Below are 18,473 nucleotides of genomic sequence, written 5' to 3' on the forward strand. Positions count from 1 at the left end.
ATAAATACAAACGAGGAGTAATTCACTAATGAGTTTGCCAAAGTAACGTTAACAGGGTTTGTTGTTGTGGGAAGAAGGAGGCGGCAACCGGGGAATATTTAAACATTTTAATAGTAAAATGAACAAAGTAAACACAAAATGAAAGTATAAGCCAGCAGCCCCTCATTGACGACTGCTGTGTCGTTACACACAACAGAAAGAAAAAAAACAGAAATTTTTTTTATTTTATTTTTATGGTTTTAGTTTTAGTTCATGACATGTATGTTCTGTTTTGGTTCATGTTTATTTTGTTCCGGTTTGCCTGCCTGCATGTTCCATACAAGTTTCCTTGTTTGTTAATTAGTTTTACACACCTGTTTTTTTTATTCAGTTGATTACGGTCCCTTGTATTTAAGCCCTCAGTTTCCTTTGTTTCATTCTCCAGGATTGTTTATGTGTGAGTTTGTTTATTTTCTGAGCTTCTTCTGTGACTCTCCTACGTGGAATTTTAATTAAAGATTCATTTTGTATACCTTTGTGATCATGTAATGTGTTCCTAAAATTGAGGATGCAGCAGTCAGAACATAACCTTTAAATAACACTCGGTTAGTCAGGTGGGCTGCGGTGTGTCTTCAGTGGTTATAATGGGAATGTTTGCAGTGTTGGACGTGTTATGCAGCAGCTCTGGTCGGCTCCGTTTCTCCTCATCTCCATAGAGACAGATGGCAGAGGTCAGTGAGATCACGCAGCAGGCTCTTTCAATGCTATATAAAGGCAGAGCTCACCTGTGAGCCAGGTATCACACAGTCTCTCTGTCTGAGGTGTGTGTGTGTGTGTGTGTGTGTGTACCGGGTGTCTATCATCATTCATCAGTCTCTCACAAGAGCAAATCTGAGTGTGTCCTTTAAAAGACAAAGAAGTCTCAGATCATGTTCTTCACTGTGAAACATGTTAAAGACAATTTTAGCCAGGATATTATACTATACTGTATTGCTCAACTGGCAGGTCAGGACCAAAGGCTCAAAGATATGTTGGTTCTAGCATTTGTCCAATCAAACTTTACAGTATTTTGCTGTCAATTCATCAGTCACTTGTCTGTTATGCACTATTCTCAAAAAGGAATCTCCTTTAGTTTTATGTTTGGCTGGTAAATCGCACTTCTTCTGTACTTTCTGAATTTACAATGGTCAGTTTTCATATTTAGTCTTTGTCATGTTAGTAATGTTGCATTTTGTTGGTTTTATGCAGATTATGGTAATATTAATACGTCTAACCCCTGGTTTTACAGCTGTTCTATCTGAAAGCAACTTGCAATGACATATCTTACAATGTCAGTGCATATGTTTTGTCTCAAGATGCACACCAGTAATGTTTTTTTTTTTTTCAATTTACATTTATAAAAGCTGTTTGAATGTCTTTGAACTAAGGCCTAATCCTGGATCACTTCCGGCGCTTGTGCAAACCGAAGCGCCCGTGCTTTCAGATCACTTGGACGTGGCTGTGGTTACAAGAGGTAAAAACAATATAAATACTGTTCGTTTTCTCACACAAACCACTAGTTTCATGTCTTAGGCCATCAATGTGTATTTACATTTACGAGTCATTAAATCATGTTTAATTTGGACTTCTCTGTGCATGCTCTTTGAGGTGGACCCCATAGACCTCCATATGACTGACAGACAAGAACGGTTTGACCTAAAAATATCAAAATTGAAAATACTGTGGAAACAAAGACACCTACATCTTGGATGCCCTTGAGGTAAGCTAAAACATATCAAAAAATTAATTTCAAAGTCAACTATCCTTTTAAGTGTGAATTAATTTGATCAAAAGTGACATTACAGGCATTTACATGTTACAAAAGATTCCTATTTTATATTAATGCGGTTTCTTTTTTTGTTACTTTTCTAAATTTCCATAAAAAATATTAAGCAGCACAATGGTTTTCAACATTGATAATAATAATAAAAAGAAACATTTCTGGAGCAAATCAGCATATTAGAATGATTTCTGAAGGATCATGTGACACTGAAGACTGGAGTAATGATGCTGAAAATTCAGATTTGCATTTTAAAATATATTAACGTAGAAAACAGTTCTCAAATCTATCACTTTTGAAAGACAGTATATGTCTGCCTTTGAAATTCAAAAACTCTCTATCATTTTCCTTTATATGGTTTCCTTTTGCTTCATTTCCTCCTCCCTTTTCTGTGGTTCTAAGGATTGGCAACAGTTCTATCAGTTCCTTTTGAATATGACAATTTTATCGTTCCCTTCATGTTCTTGTCCAGGATTCAGGGTGATGTGTACAGCATAGAATAACAGCAAAAAACACAAATAAGTGACTGCCTGTTGCTTGCATATTTTAACTGTTAAGGTATTGTGGTTGTTTCCTGAGGTCTTTGGAGTGTTTGCTTGACCTTTATCAGGGTCGTGCCATACTTATGAAAGAGGCTCTGGGAGAAAGAAGCCTAAAGTGTTCAATGGACTGATGAAAAATCCTGATGATGAATACTAAGTTTCCCCACACAACCTTGTTTTCATCAGTGTTAAATTCAATATGGCGCCTAGCCTAAAGGTCTATTAGGGGTGTGTGTCAATCAACTCCCTTGTTCAGACATTACTAGTAGAACTGGAAAGCCATGATGAGATTTGGGAAGTTCAAATCCCAAAACCCACTGGGCAAAAATAAATAGTCAATCGTTCCTTAGCAAGCCAAGCAGCACTACTCTCTCTCTCTCTCTCTCTCTCTCTTTTTTTTTTTTTTAAGAAAGAGATATATTGGTATAGTCACACTGAAACCTCAGCTTGTGAACGAAAGTGCCACAGCCCTGTGGCATCTGTGCTTTTTAGCAGCGAGAACGCCTGTGTTTAGTCATTTTTGAAAATGCAGGCTACACAGGTACACAGGACACATATCTGGGACATTGCTCGCTTAAAGGAGAAAACTGTCATGACTAAAAGCTCACTGCCATCAAATCGCATGCCCTTTGACGTCTGTGTACCTCAACATTCAGGACAGTGTCGGATCTGTTTTGGTGAAAAGTGCACTCGCTCCTGCGGCGAACAACCGCTAGTTGAGTGTGATGTTAAAGGACTCGATTAGTCCAAATACTTGGATGCATTTCAGTCGCTGCACACCTCTACATTCATCTTAGGTAGGAAAAGTCTGCCATCTTCTGGCTGAGATCTTTCAAAATGCATGTACAGTACGCTTTGGTTTCAAAACATAATAATGACATGGTATCGACGACTGACCAGCCACATTACACGAGCTAAACAACATTCCTGTCTGAAGTGTCTTTAGCACATTTCAGATCTCTTTAGCACGACTCGGTTTAATCTTTGAATACACACTAATGAGTTGTTAACCAAGCTACTCAAGTAAATAACATGATTCACTCTTTGTGCTTTTCAGTGCCTGTAGCAAAGTACTATATAACCTCTTAATGGATGAGCTCATGGCACATCAGAAAAGATAACTGGAAATAATATATTTCATTGGAAATAATCTTTTAAAATATTCTTCCAGTGGTGGTTATAAACCTATTGAGACCAACACATCAGTCATCGATAAGAACAAACTTTAATACAATGCTATTTTCACATCACAGTCACTGTACAGCGTTTATATGTATAATTTATGCGTGTATGTGTGTGTTAAATTACTGTATATATATCATATATATATGATTTCTGTAGAGTCTTGGGTGCTTTTATAAGCTCAGTTTTGGTTTTCTATGACAGTCTCTGGCAGAAGGCTGAGTTTTAGCTGCTCTTGTCCAGATAATCAAGATTAGGGGCATCTAGACGCTGCTCCATGTCCTTGTTCTTGGCAAACTCTTTGAGCATGTCCATCACCTCGCCCTGGTACACATCAGGTGTCGGCTGAGCATCTGAGGGAAGGAAGACGTGTGCAAACTCATTTCATTCCTTTATACATGTTCCCTGGTGTTATTGTGCACATTACACCACTACTGTTACTCCTCAGACAATATTCAATGAATAAAATCAAAGTCAATTTCATGCCTGAGCACCGCTCTACGCCCCTGAACATCTATTTTATTTGTCTGTTCATACCTGTAGCCCAATAGTAGATGTCCCAGTCATTGCTGGGTTCATTGATGAGTCTGTCATACTGCTTTAGCTGGGATTCACTCATTGTATTCAGGTACCGCTTTGCAAAAAGGCTGGAAACAAAACAAATAATTAAAAAAAAGTAGTCAGAGTCGCTTTCCCTTGATTTTGAATAACATGGAACAATGTTATTTTAGTATCACAGAAATACTATTATTATATTTTTTATTAATATTAAAATTTTAGTTCAAGTTTAAATCATTTATTGTGTTTTTATAATTTATATTAAACTTGTTTTATGTCTATAGTATATAGTTTTATTTCAGTTTTAGGTCTTTTAGTACATCAAATTATAATTTTCAACCAATTAAACTATTTTTTTTTTTGTGATTACATAAGACAATTATTTTATTTTACGTCAAAATAGTTCACCCAAAAATGTAAAATTGTTTAAATATCTCGTTGTTTATATGTCTATGTTGTGGTTTTAATATGCTAAATGTGCAAATTCATAAGTCAACACCGTTGAAAAGTCAAGTTATCTCGGTATATTTTTCTGTTGATATGAAAAATCGTGTACATTTAGCATTATGACGGGTTTATGATGTATATTACGATGTTATGATGAACTATATGCCTTTCTCCAGTGACGTTCTCTTCAAAGTGTTTCTTTCTAAGGATGCTGATTGTTAGAAGGACAATGACTCAGAGATGGTGACCCATTATTAGCTGTTTGATAACGTAGTCAAGCCAAAGGCTAATCATATCAGTTACCGTTATATGTCCAACATTGTAGAGAGCGATATATAAAACGCATTACCATTCTGATACAGCGACTTAAATACGATCCTGTCTAATTTAATCTTTAAGTCCTTCTTAATCGATTCAAACATATATGGCTGACTTAAACCAGTATTTCCAATTGCCATTGTGCAGCGTTTACAGTAATGACGAGCGGGCGAATCTTTGAGCTGGTGTGAGTGAGTGGAGGCAGGACTCATAAGCATATTCATGGATCTGTGCACTAAATGAAGCTAGAGTTACATTCAAGCTATTAAGCTATTGAGATTCAAGGCACGGTGAGCCTTTTTTTTCACAAAATAAAAACATTGAAATATGTAATTTTGGTGATCAAAGATGAGTTTTAAGAGATAAAATGATTGGCTACAGGGGGACTTTAACCTACTAACCTCAGAAGAATGCAGTTCTCCAGCATGCCTCTCTTGCGGCTCTCATACAGGAGTCTTTTCTTCTTGATCTCCAGGGACTCGCCTGTCCTCTCCTCCCATGGTGGCAGTGGGATCTCAATGAGGTTTGGCTCTGGGGCATCACCTCGGTAATCCCGAGAAATCACTGTGCCAGCAGCTGGACGCAGTGATGCTCGGCAAACCGAACTAACCACCTGGGATAGATCAAGATCAAACAATGTTAAAAATCTCCTCTGGCCTTGACTCTTATCAACATAAAGTATTTTACATGGCTGTGTAAGTTTTATCACACATAATCAAAAGTAATCAGCAATCCATGTAAGCATTATATTAGATTCATTTAATGAATTATATGAATGCCAATTAATAACGTCACAATAATCATCCCGTAAAAAGGGGGTTTGGCATCATTATAGTGTTTTGTCTCAAGACATATTACATCATATCCCATATCATATATTTTTGTAAAAAAAAAATAATAATAATACATTTCTAAAAAATAAAATATATCTATGACATTATATTTGGCACAGAAAAGAGGACATCTTCCATACCAGGACTTTGTATGACCCAGTGTTTTTTTTAATATCATCGATATTCTAGTGTTACAGTTTGTGTTTTTATAGTTTTGGTTTTCATTCTAATTTTAGTTAAATGATTATGCACACACATACTAAACCTGTAAAGCACAGGTGTCAAACTGTCCTGCAGAGTTTATATATATATTAAAACCATAAATATCTAGAAATAAAATATTGTTTTAAATCAGTACAGTGAGCAAAATTAATTTCTGTAAGTTATCTCAAGAGATGAAGAATCTGTTGCATTGTTTAGGAGACTGCATTATAACAAAGAAGTGAAATTAACGTTAGTCTTGTGTGTGAATTCAGGGGTTAGTTATACACTGATCTATATAGAATTACGTCACTATAGATCAGTGGTAATAACGCTGAAGATGTTATATCCGTCCTTGCTCAGACATTCAACACAAAACGACGGGATAAATATCCAACTTTTCAAACCCCTGGTATAATTTTAATTGTAACGTTACATATTAGCTGTATGATATTAATTTGTGATGAGCTCAGAAAGATGTCCTTGTTATGCCACTTCAGAATCGTGAGGTCAAATTAGATCTTTAAAACCTGTCGCCACATATGAATGCAAAGTAAATAAACGTACCTTTCTTGCAATAGCTGCTGAAAACATGTTATCGTGAAGTATCTTGTGTAATGTGTGACTGATCAAGTGCTTGCTTGGCTGACAATGTGACAATGTTTTATTTTGAAGGAGAGTTTATGCAACTGTTTCACAACAGAAGAACAGGAAACGTAGTGGAGCGGGCGCCATGTTGGTAAGGTCAATATCATTTTTCCATTTCATTCATTTCATTTCTATTTCGGTCAATATCATTTTTCTATCTATGCGGTGTAGGTATGACAAGTGTGTTTTTCAAACTTGAGTTTGTCCTTGACCAAAGGGCGGACACGTGGAACACAAGTTTAAAAGGTAAATCCTAATAAAAAATAAAAGCTATGGTGTTTCCTAGGGACTGTATTTCAGTGAACACTTGTGAAAGCGGATGGAGGTTTTCAGCTTTATATAAATATTTTAAAGGGACAGTGTTACTAATTATGAACGGTAATTCTCCTGTATGTTCATTTCTTTTACTTTTATTTAACCTAAAATATAAGCACAAAATCTGACTCTGAATGTCTAATTGAAAATAAAGTTATAAAAGTTAACACAGTACTTTAACACAACATGGATTTTAAATGTTTTCAGCAACAATTTTTACAGCAGTGTTATTTTAGAATTATATAAAAAATGTTAGTTATTAATATTATGAATTAGCCTTTATTTTTATTGTTTTAATACATTTAAAAGAAATGCGTCACTTTACTAGTTACTTGGAAAAAGTAATCTAATTACATAACTCTCATTACTTTTAATCGTTAACCCAAACACTGGTTCTTCTAACACTTGACCGGTGTGTCATTGCAAAGTTGTGAACCATTGTTTAGTAAAAAGCTGTGAAAAATAAATCTCTTCTTGTGTAAATGAAACAAAATGACAGCACTCAGGTTTAAAAACAATAACGCTAAGTTTTTAGAACGAATTTTTTTTTTTTTGTACAAACAAACATGTACAGTAACTCAAATATCAAGATTCACTCTGTGATTGGAAAAGCGCTTCCCTTTCAGGATTCCCTAATTATTTTAATAACACTAGTTAAACACAGGTTCAGAATGTAATGATTGGTACAACAGAGATATTTCACTCTTTATTTAACAAAATGCTAACAAACAAAACGCTAATAAACAAAATGCTAATAAACATTCCACGTAATAAGTTTCTTCAGATGTATTTTAATGACCCAGGCGTGTTTGTGTTGAAGCCCACGCCTGTATATCTTCCATTACGGTCAAGTCTTTGAAAATACAAGAGGCCGAGCAGGATTTTCATCTTTAATTGCACAGAAAGCTCCTCATTTCTCCAGCGGTGCATAATTCAACAACTTCTCGATAAGATCCACATGGGCCAGAAGCATCCGGCGACAGCAGTATCTTTTCAAACCCAGAGCATCGAGAGCATCACTGTGAAAATGAGCAAAGAATGAGATTCAGTTCACCGTAAGACATGCAGAGAAATCAGACACTGATGGTCGTTTCATGAACTCACCCCTCTGTATACTCCGCTTGTAGAAGACCTAAATACGCCTCCCATTTGTTCCCAACGATTTTCCCACAAGTGAAGCAGCGAACAGGGATGATCATGGTGAAGGACAGGGGCCTGAGAAGAAGAAAAAGTAAGTGTTACGCCACATAAAAATAGCAGCTTGTAATTATGACACAAGTCAAAAAGTCGAAATTATGACAAATTATATGATACATAAGTTGAAATTCTGAAATATTACTTGAAAACCCATCATTTTGACCTTTTAGTTTCAAAATTGTCAATTTTAACCTCTCAAATATAAATTATAATAACCTCAATCAAAATTAACAATTTTCATGTCATATTAATGATATTTTTGTATACACTCTCTCTCGATTGAATTACGCCGAAAAAATACGATACTGCCAAGATAAACATGCATCACAATAATGCACGCAGAGATATAAACAAGCATATAATAAGCGCAGACTTACTAGTAACTCGTAGAAAAATATGTATTATCGAGGTTCGGCGCGAGGTAATTTCCTTAGTAACAAACCCACGACTAAACTTTAACAATTAGTTTATTTTATTATTACTCAAGATTGAACAAAATGTAAGAAATATTACCAAAACAACCTCACACGCTACACGCTTTTCTCTTGTGCCGCTAAAACTAGACGCACTTCAAATGCGTAATTTCCGCATTGCGTTTGTCAAATACACACGGGCGGAAACAAGATTATGACAACAAGCGTTCCGCGCCCTTCTTCATCTTCTTCTTCTATGGATTTATTGCATACCAACTTTATGTTGCACACCGCCACCACCTGTGCTGTAGAGTGAAGTGATTTCAGTCTAGATGTATGTAAAGATGTCTATATTCTATTCCTAAGACCACTATTAATGATTTTTTAAAACCTAGGACAAACATGTATTCTCAACTGTTTCCTTTACTTGGCATATTTCACCTGTACCATGTTTCCCTATAATAGTGTAGAATTAAGTTTTGAATGTCCCATCTTTAGTCTTAGTTCAAATAACCTGATTATCTCTATTTAAATTTTGTGTCAATGTACTTTGTCTTACAGTATTATGTACTGTATCTTTTAAAAATGTCTTCCTGTTTTACATTCATTCCAATTTCTTTGCCATTTCTGGTTGCAAGCTTCTTTAATGATACTTTTTTTCTTCCAAATGCAACTGTAATAGTAGGGATGTTCAGTTTAAGTGACTCTTTGACCATTTTATCAGAGCTTTCATTAACTGGTATATTAGCATTGTGCTGGTACCCAAACAAATTGTATTATTGTTCTAGTTTGCCTAAATCGATACAAAATATTCAATATTTCTATAGATCTAACTGTTTTAGATTTTCTAATTCCCCGTTAAAAGTCACTGCTACATTTAGTAAATATAAAGGAAAAATAGCAAAGAAATCAGTCTCAAGTAAAAAAAATAGGCTTTAAGCAAGTGTTGAATTCAGCCTTCAAAAACGGAAGGAAAAAAAACACGGAGTCTGGGAAAATATAGTTCATTGTCCTTTAATAAGGCCATCAAGTCACAAGGGAGCCATCTTACTTTATTTCACACGAGGAACAGCAGAAAGGCAGCGGGCGAGGGTGTGTGTAAAATACATATGGCAGAAGGGAAGAGACACAGAGGGATAGGTTAACTTCAACAAATAAAATCATAATCATTCATCATAATCACCACCACAACCACCAAGACAACCACCATGTTGCCACATCATCATCAACATCATTACCATCAGTATCACAACTAATAAATAGTCTTCTTTCTTTTAAATACAGAGTTCTATTGGAATTATTGCATTATATACGCACTTTAAAGAAAATGTCATTTTCCGTAACAGTATGTCATGTGACGTGTAAGTGTATATTGTTCGTGTCTGCATGCATTTAGGGATTGTTTCTGTTGTGTAAGAGCGCTCATCATAGTGTAACTGTGAAATTGAAGCTGTTGGACAAAAGCCGTCATAATCTACGTTGCATCTATATTGCATCACACATCTATTTCCATTGGCCAGCTTCAGAAAATCATCAACATCGTTCAGACAATCAAACAAACAAAAAAAAAAAAGATTTTGAAATGGCACTATGCAATCCACAGGCAAGGTTACTGAATTATAGAATGACTTACTTTTGGTTGGGGATGATGACAGATGATGAACACAGATCATTTACTGCAATTATTTCTACACCATCTCTCAACAATACAGGCCTAACTGCAATAGATGTTAGAGCCATGTACTTGTAGGCCTACACATGGATTTGCATTAGCATTTGAATATGAAACCAATTGCTTTATATAAATAGCATTTAATTTCCATAAACTCCAGAAAACCTCTGTTTTGTTAACCTTGAATCATGAATGCACTTTAATATTGTCTTATCTTACAATTGGCAGTTATGGGTTTTGAGACCAGCTTGGAAAAAACTTTTGTATAACTGTATTCACGTCATCATTATGGCATGGACGATGATGTAGTTTGATCATTGAACCAGCAGGCAGAAGTGACTAGTTGAGGACATAGATATGGAACTGTGTTGAATGCTATGTGAAAAAAGTGTTTGGCCTAAATGCATCTCTAGCTTGCTTTAGCTGGCGGTAACAAACTCTGAAATTAAAGCACAGCTTAAAATTAAGACACCTAGTGACTCAACACCCCCCTTATATAAACTTTAATAGTCTGTGAACTAATCAACCCCCGCCATTTAACAACCAATCACAGGTCTCGGGTCAGTTTTTCTTGGCTAATACGATTACGCCCACCAATACAGCTCCAAGGGCGATGACAGCTCCTCCAATCAGGAAAGGCTTCAAACTTTCTAAGGCTTCACAGCCACAGCTACTTCCTGCCGACTCCGTCGCCCCCTGTTGGTCGGTGGCTCCATCTTCCGCGGGCTTCTCGGGTTCCGCGGGTTCGGCAGAGACGGGGTCTGGCTTCGGCGGTGGGGCTGCCTCCTTCTTCTCTGCTTTGGAGGCAGACTTCGGCGCTCCTTTAGCTTTTGCTTCCATGTGGGAGTGGGATCAAGGAATATCGCAGGTGTTCTTGGGCTTTCTTTTAGGAATACAATTATAAAAGAGAGGATGAGATTTAGGTTTGAAATTCATACATATGCACAATAAAAAGTTTGGGTTCGGTACTAAGATAAAAAAAAAAAAGTCTCGTATGTTGACCAAGTCTGCATTTGATAAAAAATACAGTAAAAACAGTATTATTGTGAAATATTGTTACCATTTAAAATAACTGTTTTCTATGTGCATATATTTTAAAATTAGGACTGGGCAACGATTAATCGCGATTAATCGCATCCAAAATAAAAGTTTGTGTTTACATAATGTGTGCATAGTATGCATGTATATATTCAAGAAAAATGTGAGAAAAAAATTATCTAATTTAAAAAAGTAGCATGTGTGTGAAATAGTAATCTTTTGTATCATTATAATTGTCTTTACTGTCACTTTAGATAAATTTAATGCATTCTTGCTAAATAAAAATATTAATTTCTTTAAAAATATTCGTACTGACCCCAAACTTGTAAATGGTATAGTACAGTAAAAAAAATCACATGCAGAGAAGTTAAAGGAATAGCCAAAAAATAGTGAAAAATTCTAAAGAATAATTTCACACTCGTTCATGGTGATGCACCAAAAAGCACAATAAAAATACCATAAATGTCTTGTGTACTATATTTAAACTTGCCTGACATTTTTATTAATGACACACGTGAGAACCAAAAGTAAAGACACCAAACATCCATTTTTTTTCTTTCATTTTTCTCATTTGTAAATGACATTTAAGAGCTTTAAAATTTAAGAGCTAATATAATAAATATAGTCATATGGACTGCTTTTATAATTAGTTTTCATTTATTTATTTATTGGACTGAACTGTCATTATATGAAGAAAAAGAAAACTGCTGAATAGTATTTTTATTATTTTTTAAAGACCCCACATGCATTTGGAATGTAAATAATATTAAATAATAATGACAGAATTGTCATATTTTGGATCAACCATTAGTTTTATTTTTGTCGCCCAAACGGAATTACATCACATGAAACATTTGAATCTTTGACCTTGATATGGCAATGACATAATATGAAGTGGCCTACTGACTGAGTCTGCCACATGCTTTCGACAGTCATTGCATGTGTGTCTCTTTAGTGTGTAAAAGCTCTTTTGTAGTGTCTGAGACAAAAGTGACAAGTAACCCTTAACATAAGTCAAGCCTCATCATTGCACCCACCAAACATAATGAAAAAAATGTTTCTGAGGCATTAAACATCATGACATTTAGTTAATCTGCAGCATGCAGAAATATCCCTGTGAATCTGCATGAGTCATACAAGGGAGGGGAGCAATGTACATTAAAAATAAATGAACGCTAAAAAGAGGTCTGAGACTGACTAAGCCATGCAGGAGAATGCAGAGAAAGCATAAAAGAAGGACTGAAAAAATGGGTTTTTGGAGCATGTGATGATGTGATTTCTGTAGTGATGCAGTTATGATGGCTGCACAGGCCACAGCAGCGCATCACATTCTCTCTCAGTTTTGATGGATATATATCTCCTCAGAAACATCATGATAGATGGAGCTTACCTTCTTTATGTTGCTTCTTGATCCTTGCTCACCTCTTCTTCTTTTCAAAGAAGGGTGGAGAGACGGAGGATGAGAGACCAAGAGATACGCTCTGCAAGAAGGCCCAAGTCCGTCCTCAAGGAGAAATAGAATCAAAGGAAATGGAGTGATGGAGGACACAGCAGCAAGAGGAGGAGGAGAGGCACTGGGATGTACCACTCCATCTGTGAAAACAGGGGTGCATATAGCGTAGGGTGTGTGTGTGCTCTCTTACAGATTGAATTGGTAAAATGGTTTTTGCATTGAAGTTTTATTTTATTTTAATTTATTAACGCCATATAGATGCCCTGAAGCAAAAAACAGACATTTATTATGCTTGGACAATAATTCCCTTATAAAAAACAGATTGGGGAGTGCTATAGAACAGGTTTCTCCAAACCTTTAGCTCACTTGCATTGTAATGCCAGTCAAGAAGCATTACGTCAAATTCCAACACACCTCAAAGACTGTTTGGTATGGACATCTATCTATCTATCTATCTATCTATCTATCTATCTATCTATCTATCTATCTATCTATCTATCTATCTATCTATCTATCTATCTATCTATCTATCTATCTATCTATCTATCTATCAATCTATCTATCAATCTATCAATCAATCAATCAATCACCTGGCAATTAAATGTTTTATGAATGTATTTATTAATTAATTGATTTCTTGTCCTTTTCTTTTGGCACACCCTGCTGATTACAAAGGGTTCAGAAATTCAGGAAATGACGTCGTTCCAGTTCCACGCCCGGCATACTATTTCGGAGTCTCCTCTGTATTCACCAAACCCGTCCCAGCACAGCGTGCCAGTGGTTCCTAAGCAGCGGAAAATTGCAGCGTCGTACGTCAGTAGCGCAGCGCCTCTTACTACAACCAATGGATGACGTGGGGTACGCCAGGAGCGCAAGTGGAAACGGGATACGGCTTCAACAGGCGCAACTGGAATTGAGAATCGCAACGACGGCGCTTATATGGAAAAAAGATCGCAGGGAAGATATACAGCAATCAATCTGACTGGGACCTGCTGCGGACAGTGCGGGCTCTGGAATCACCGCACGATTTTACTACGCGGAGAGGGAATGTCATGAGCAATCCTGGGGAATAAATGTTAGATTCGCGTGTAACGTTACGTGAATATTTTTTGTTTTTTTTGCGGAATAGGGTTATGGAGCGGCTTTTGACGCGACGCGCGCCTGGAAAGGCGTGAACATATCAGTGACGTTGCGGCGAGTGTCAATGAAACTAAGGCGATCGATATCATTTAAAAATACGTGTATGGACCGCCGAAGCAACCCGAATTTAACACATCTCCACCCCTTAATGTGCATGTGAATGCAGACGAGACGCCGCATTTGCCGGACTGTTGCTGTTCTGAGACCTGTGGCTGGTTCAGAACCGTGATCTGGCTCGGTTCTGCGGTTCTGTGTGCGTGTATTTGCGGAGGATGGGAGATTTAAGAAAGTCCATGCAGAAGAAGGTCTCGGGAAGACGCGTTCATACATCAGGTGAGTCTGTACTGGCGACCCTTATGAAAATTTACCATGGTAACCGCAGTTTCCGCCTGAATATCGTAGTTAGTACAGTTAGTGCGCTAACGAAAAAACACAATGTTTTTTTTTTTTTTTGGATATTGTACAGGATTTTGTTTTTGAATTACCTCTGAGTACATACAATACCATGGTATTGCCATGTGTCTGTGTTTTTTGTAATAAAACATTTGATCACGATGACCACAGGTTTCCACAGAGAACAAAAAGTACCATGTTTTGCAGATATAGCCTGGCATTCTTTGAAGTACTTTGAGTATGTGAATAATAGGTAATCATTCTGTTTAATATTTCTCTTACAAAAAGTGATGCCATACCATTTAATGGAATTTATTGTACTGCCACTTGTTTTTGAGTCACATGTACATGGTATTACCAATTTTTGCATGTACCAGGTTACTAACATGGTAGCCTATTCTTGGATGTATATTGTCATTGAAGCCTTAAATAGTGAAACGGTAATGTAATAGTTTTTCCACCAGTGTAGTTGCACAAAATGTATTGTTACCATAGTATTCCCAATGTTATTTGAGCGTGGTGCATAGCTGTTTCAAGGTTTTCTTTTAATATTGATAAATTATTTGAATATAAATATATAATGACATTTGTAACTATGATATTTTGCTACGACCTATGGTAACCATATTATATTTGTGTCATTATGAGGTCATACCTTTTACAACCTGTATGAATAACAGTGCGTTTTTGCATTGCTGCAGGCATGTGAGCACAGGCAGCACACCCAACATTTCTTTCTGGTTCATGCCCAAGTGCCTACTGGATACTTTGGTGTAGAGTATGTTACTTCATTTCCGGTGTATGTCATACCTATCATTATGAAACTCGTTCTGAGCTTCTTTTATATATATATATACGACAGCAGTAAGGCAGATCTTGTCTACAATACACACAGTGTGAAATGACTGGAAAGTTCAGAACGTGAGGCTTTTGTTTTAATTCTTAATGGAGAGATTGTGGTTGCGTCTTCAAGGCTGGATGAAGAAGCCCATCAGTGGCTTGAATGAGCCACTGATGCAAGAGGAAATTACTGTTAATTAAGAAGTGCAGCTTTTATGGACAGTGGTCATTTTGTTGATGTGTCTTCCAGATGAACCTAGGACAGATTATCGACCGATATGGGTTAGTGGCCGATGCCATTATCTAGTGTGCAGGGTGGCTGATGACTATTCTCAGAAGTGAGAAATAAGTTGCAAATAAGAACTTAAAATATTTAAAAACAGAAAAGAAACACTATCCCCATTGATAACAACTGTTAGAGAAACTATCCTGAATTATTAATCTGCTGGGCTGATGTACCGTATCACTGATGTATGATGCTAATGTGCATTTAAAGTAAACAAGTAATCAAATTTGACCTTACGTTTTTAATACACGTTCTTGGTCATATTGTGCATGATTCTCAGTTCATCTCAGTTCATTCGAAAACTCTTTCAGGTCTGGTTCCATTCTGATATGAAGCACCCACTTTAATACAATTAATACCTGATGGGTAAAATCAAATCTGACCATGTTGTTGTTTTGTTTGTTTGTTTGTTTTTGTTTCACTCGGACATAAATCACATTATGCAAAAAAAAAAAAAAATGGATTGCTAAAATTGTTTCATGTACAGAAAGAAACCCAAATGTTTAATTTCACCTGGAAGTCTGCTAGACTAAATGAGATTGTTCAAATATGTTTGTTTTGAATTAGATAATCTTCACTTGGGCTGCATGATTAATTGTATTATAATTATGATTGCAATCTCTGTTTGTCTCAATAACTTAATCATAATTATTTGCGATTTCATTGATTTATCCTTGTTGTTGTTGTTTTTCCATTTGACATTTGCGTTGTCTTGCCTTGGTAACAAACCTCACAAGCATTCATGCTTGGGGTTGCCAGATGTTAAGAGCTAAAATCCCCTAATCAGAACTTTTCTCCTAAATGGATATATTTTCTGGCCATTATTATTAATAATCACAATTATAATTTTTGTGCAAATAATCATGACCAACGGTTTAACCATTACTGTCCGTCATCCACCTTGACTAACAAGTAAGAGAATACTATTGAGGTGTAGTTTGGGGTTTTGGAATCGCCTGGAGGCTTCACCACTAGGCCTTTTAAAGCAGTGTCTAATGGAGTCTAATGTAATACTCAACAATGGACTTGTGTCACAACAATCATGCAAATCAAAGCATTGTTCTTTGTGGGATAATGTTCATGTAGAGTAATTGTTATTTTGCCCTGAGTCTTACTTTGCTCAAAATGATGCAATAGACAGAGTTGAGAAATGATTGCAATATTACAGTACACTTCCTATCTGGTGTGTCCTGCAGAAATAGTGATTGAGGCAGTACAGTGCCTTAATGCATTTTTTTTTCTTTTGTTTACCGATATCTGTAGAACGAGAGTGTTCAGGTGCTTGTTGTGAGGGCCATTTATGAAATATTATTAGATCATCAACTAGTGTGGTGGAGAGGGGTTGTAAATTGTCCAAATCATGTTTTTATTTAAATCTAGTGGTTTGCACATGTTTCTGTGATGGGTTGGTTTAGCGGTAGGGGATGATTTAGGCCATATCATTAACCTGATGTAAAATCAACGGCAGTCAACGTGAATCAAATATATGTGTGTGTATGTATATATATACACTCACCTAAAGGATTATTAGGAAAACCTAGTTCAATTTCTCATTAATGCAATAATCTAATCAACCAATCACATGGCAGTGGCTTCAATGCATTTAGGGGTGTGGTCCTGGTCAAGACAATCTCCTGAACTCCAAACTGAATGTCAGAATTGGAAAGAAAGATGATTTAAGCAATTTCGAGCATGGCATGGTTGTTGGCGCCAGACGGGCCGGTCTGAGTATTTCACAATCTGGTCAGTTACTGGGATTTTCACGCACAACCATTTCTAGGGTTTACAAAGAATGGTGCGAAAAGGCGAAAACATCCAGTATGCGGCAATCCTGTGGGCGAAAATGCCTTGTTGATGCTAGAGGTCAGAGGAGAATGGGCCGACTGATTCAAGCTGATAGAAGAGCAACTTTGACTGAAATAACCACTCGTTACAACCGAGGTATGCAGAAAAGCATTTGTGAAGCCACAACACGCACAACCTTGAGGCGGATGGGCTACAACAGCAGAAGACCCCACCGGGTACCACTTATCTCCACTACAAATAGGAAAGAGAGGCTACAATTTGCAAGAGCTCACCAAAATTGGACAGTTGACTGAAAAAATGTTGCCAGGTCTGATGTCTCGATTTCTGTTGAGACATAAACAGAATGAGAACATGGATCCATCATGCCTTGTTACCACTGTGCAGGCTGCTGGTGGTGGTGTAATGGTGTGGGGGATGTTTTCTTGGCACACTTTAGGCCCCTTAGTGCCAATTGGGCATTGTTTAAATTACATAATAAAAAATATAAAATTGTTAAACTATTTATCTTTAAATTCATTAAACTTAAGTAGAATGAATTTATGTGTAAAAACTGATTAAAACCCTTATCAAATTTGCATTAATGTATTTTTGCCTTTACACTTTACAGTCAAAAAGATTTGTTTTCTGATAAAACATTGATAGTACAGAATAAGATGTGTACAGGATATCCTGTCTCTGCTATAGAGATGCAGGCGAATGTTCTCCAAAATACAGCTCTCCGCAACAACAACGGGCTCATTGTGCCCTCAACATCCTGCAATCTGTCACAAAAAAAAGAGAAAGAACATCAAGAGATTGTATGTGGCCTAGAGAAATATAGCGGCTGTATTGTTTAAAATTGCATTAGTTTCTGTAATACATTATTGAGCAATGCATAGATCTTCAGGGCGCTTATTCTAAAGCTCAGATAAGTTTAACCACAGATCTTCCTTTTCTTTGTTTATGGCACTGCGAAAAATTTGCCTTTTAAAATTATTGCAGTACCATGCAAAGTTGCCTTATAAAGATCTATCTGAATAAAGCAACTAGGTTTATTAAAATGATTGATTGCATCATATATTCCTTTCAGTGGTTGACTGACCGATATGGGTTCTTTTAATGTGGGTCATTGTTTGAATAATAACAGGTTTAATAATCAGTCTGTTTCAGCACATGGTTCCTGTTCGGGCAAATCTGTGTTTTATGTTAAACCAATTCTCTCTGGGAGTTAATCATCAACTCACATTGATTATAACTGGCTCAGATTATTTCGGATTCCCACCAGCGCTGGCTCTTCTATCTCTGGTCAGGCTTTTCAGTCAATGTCTTGAGTTATTAAGTGATTCATGTATGAATCAGTCCATTGATTGACGTTTCTTTGGTGCTATCGTCGTCATGCATGTGTGAAAGTGCG

General features: G+C 36.5%; 3 protein-coding genes across 6 annotated transcripts in view; 1 reads left to right on the forward strand and 2 right to left on the reverse strand.

Moving 5' to 3' along the window:
* Nucleotides 1-3,546: 3,546 nt before the first annotated feature.
* Nucleotides 3,547-6,603, reverse strand: sdhaf2 (succinate dehydrogenase complex assembly factor 2). The gene is made up of 4 exons (XM_039658395.2): nucleotides 6,447-6,603; nucleotides 5,247-5,458; nucleotides 4,060-4,169; nucleotides 3,547-3,875 (listed from the first exon to the last, which is right to left on the reverse strand). Exons 1-4 carry the CDS (start codon nucleotides 6,471-6,473, stop codon nucleotides 3,748-3,750), a joined length of 477 nt encoding a protein of 158 aa, XP_039514329.1. The 5' UTR covers nucleotides 6,474-6,603; the 3' UTR covers nucleotides 3,547-3,747.
* A 932-nt stretch (nucleotides 6,604-7,535) lies between these two features.
* Nucleotides 7,536-8,705, reverse strand: polr2l (RNA polymerase II, I and III subunit L). Of its 3 annotated transcripts, none has more exons than XM_039659761.2 (3): nucleotides 8,553-8,705; nucleotides 7,947-8,057; nucleotides 7,536-7,861 (listed from the first exon to the last, which is right to left on the reverse strand). In XM_039659761.2, the coding sequence occupies exons 2-3, from the start codon at nucleotides 8,039-8,041 to the stop codon at nucleotides 7,753-7,755; spliced, it is 204 nt and encodes a 67-aa protein (XP_039515695.1). In that variant the 5' UTR covers nucleotides 8,042-8,057; nucleotides 8,553-8,705; the 3' UTR covers nucleotides 7,536-7,752. The 3 variants fall into 3 exon arrangements, with proteins under 3 accessions (XP_039515695.1, XP_039515694.1, XP_088985870.1); XM_039659760.2 differs by having other exon boundaries at nucleotides 8,417-8,621; XM_089129744.1 differs by having other exon boundaries at nucleotides 8,562-8,598.
* Nucleotides 8,706-13,370: 4,665 nt separating this feature from the next.
* The window catches only part of dagla (diacylglycerol lipase, alpha), a 37,080-nt gene continuing 31,977 nt past the window's right edge, over nucleotides 13,371-18,473 (forward strand). Inside the window, exon 1 of one of the 2 annotated variants that reach the window (XM_039658602.2) lies at nucleotides 13,371-14,088. The gene's annotated coding sequence lies outside the window, so the exon portion shown is untranslated. The remainder of the gene's footprint in view (nucleotides 14,089-18,473) is intronic. The other variant, XM_039658600.2, reaches the window with a different exon arrangement.

The sequence above is a fragment of the Pimephales promelas genome, chromosome 1, assembly GCF_988280905.1.
Source record: "Pimephales promelas chromosome 1, fPimPro1.hap1.1, whole genome shotgun sequence".
NCBI lineage: Eukaryota > Metazoa > Chordata > Actinopteri > Cypriniformes > Leuciscidae > Pimephales > Pimephales promelas.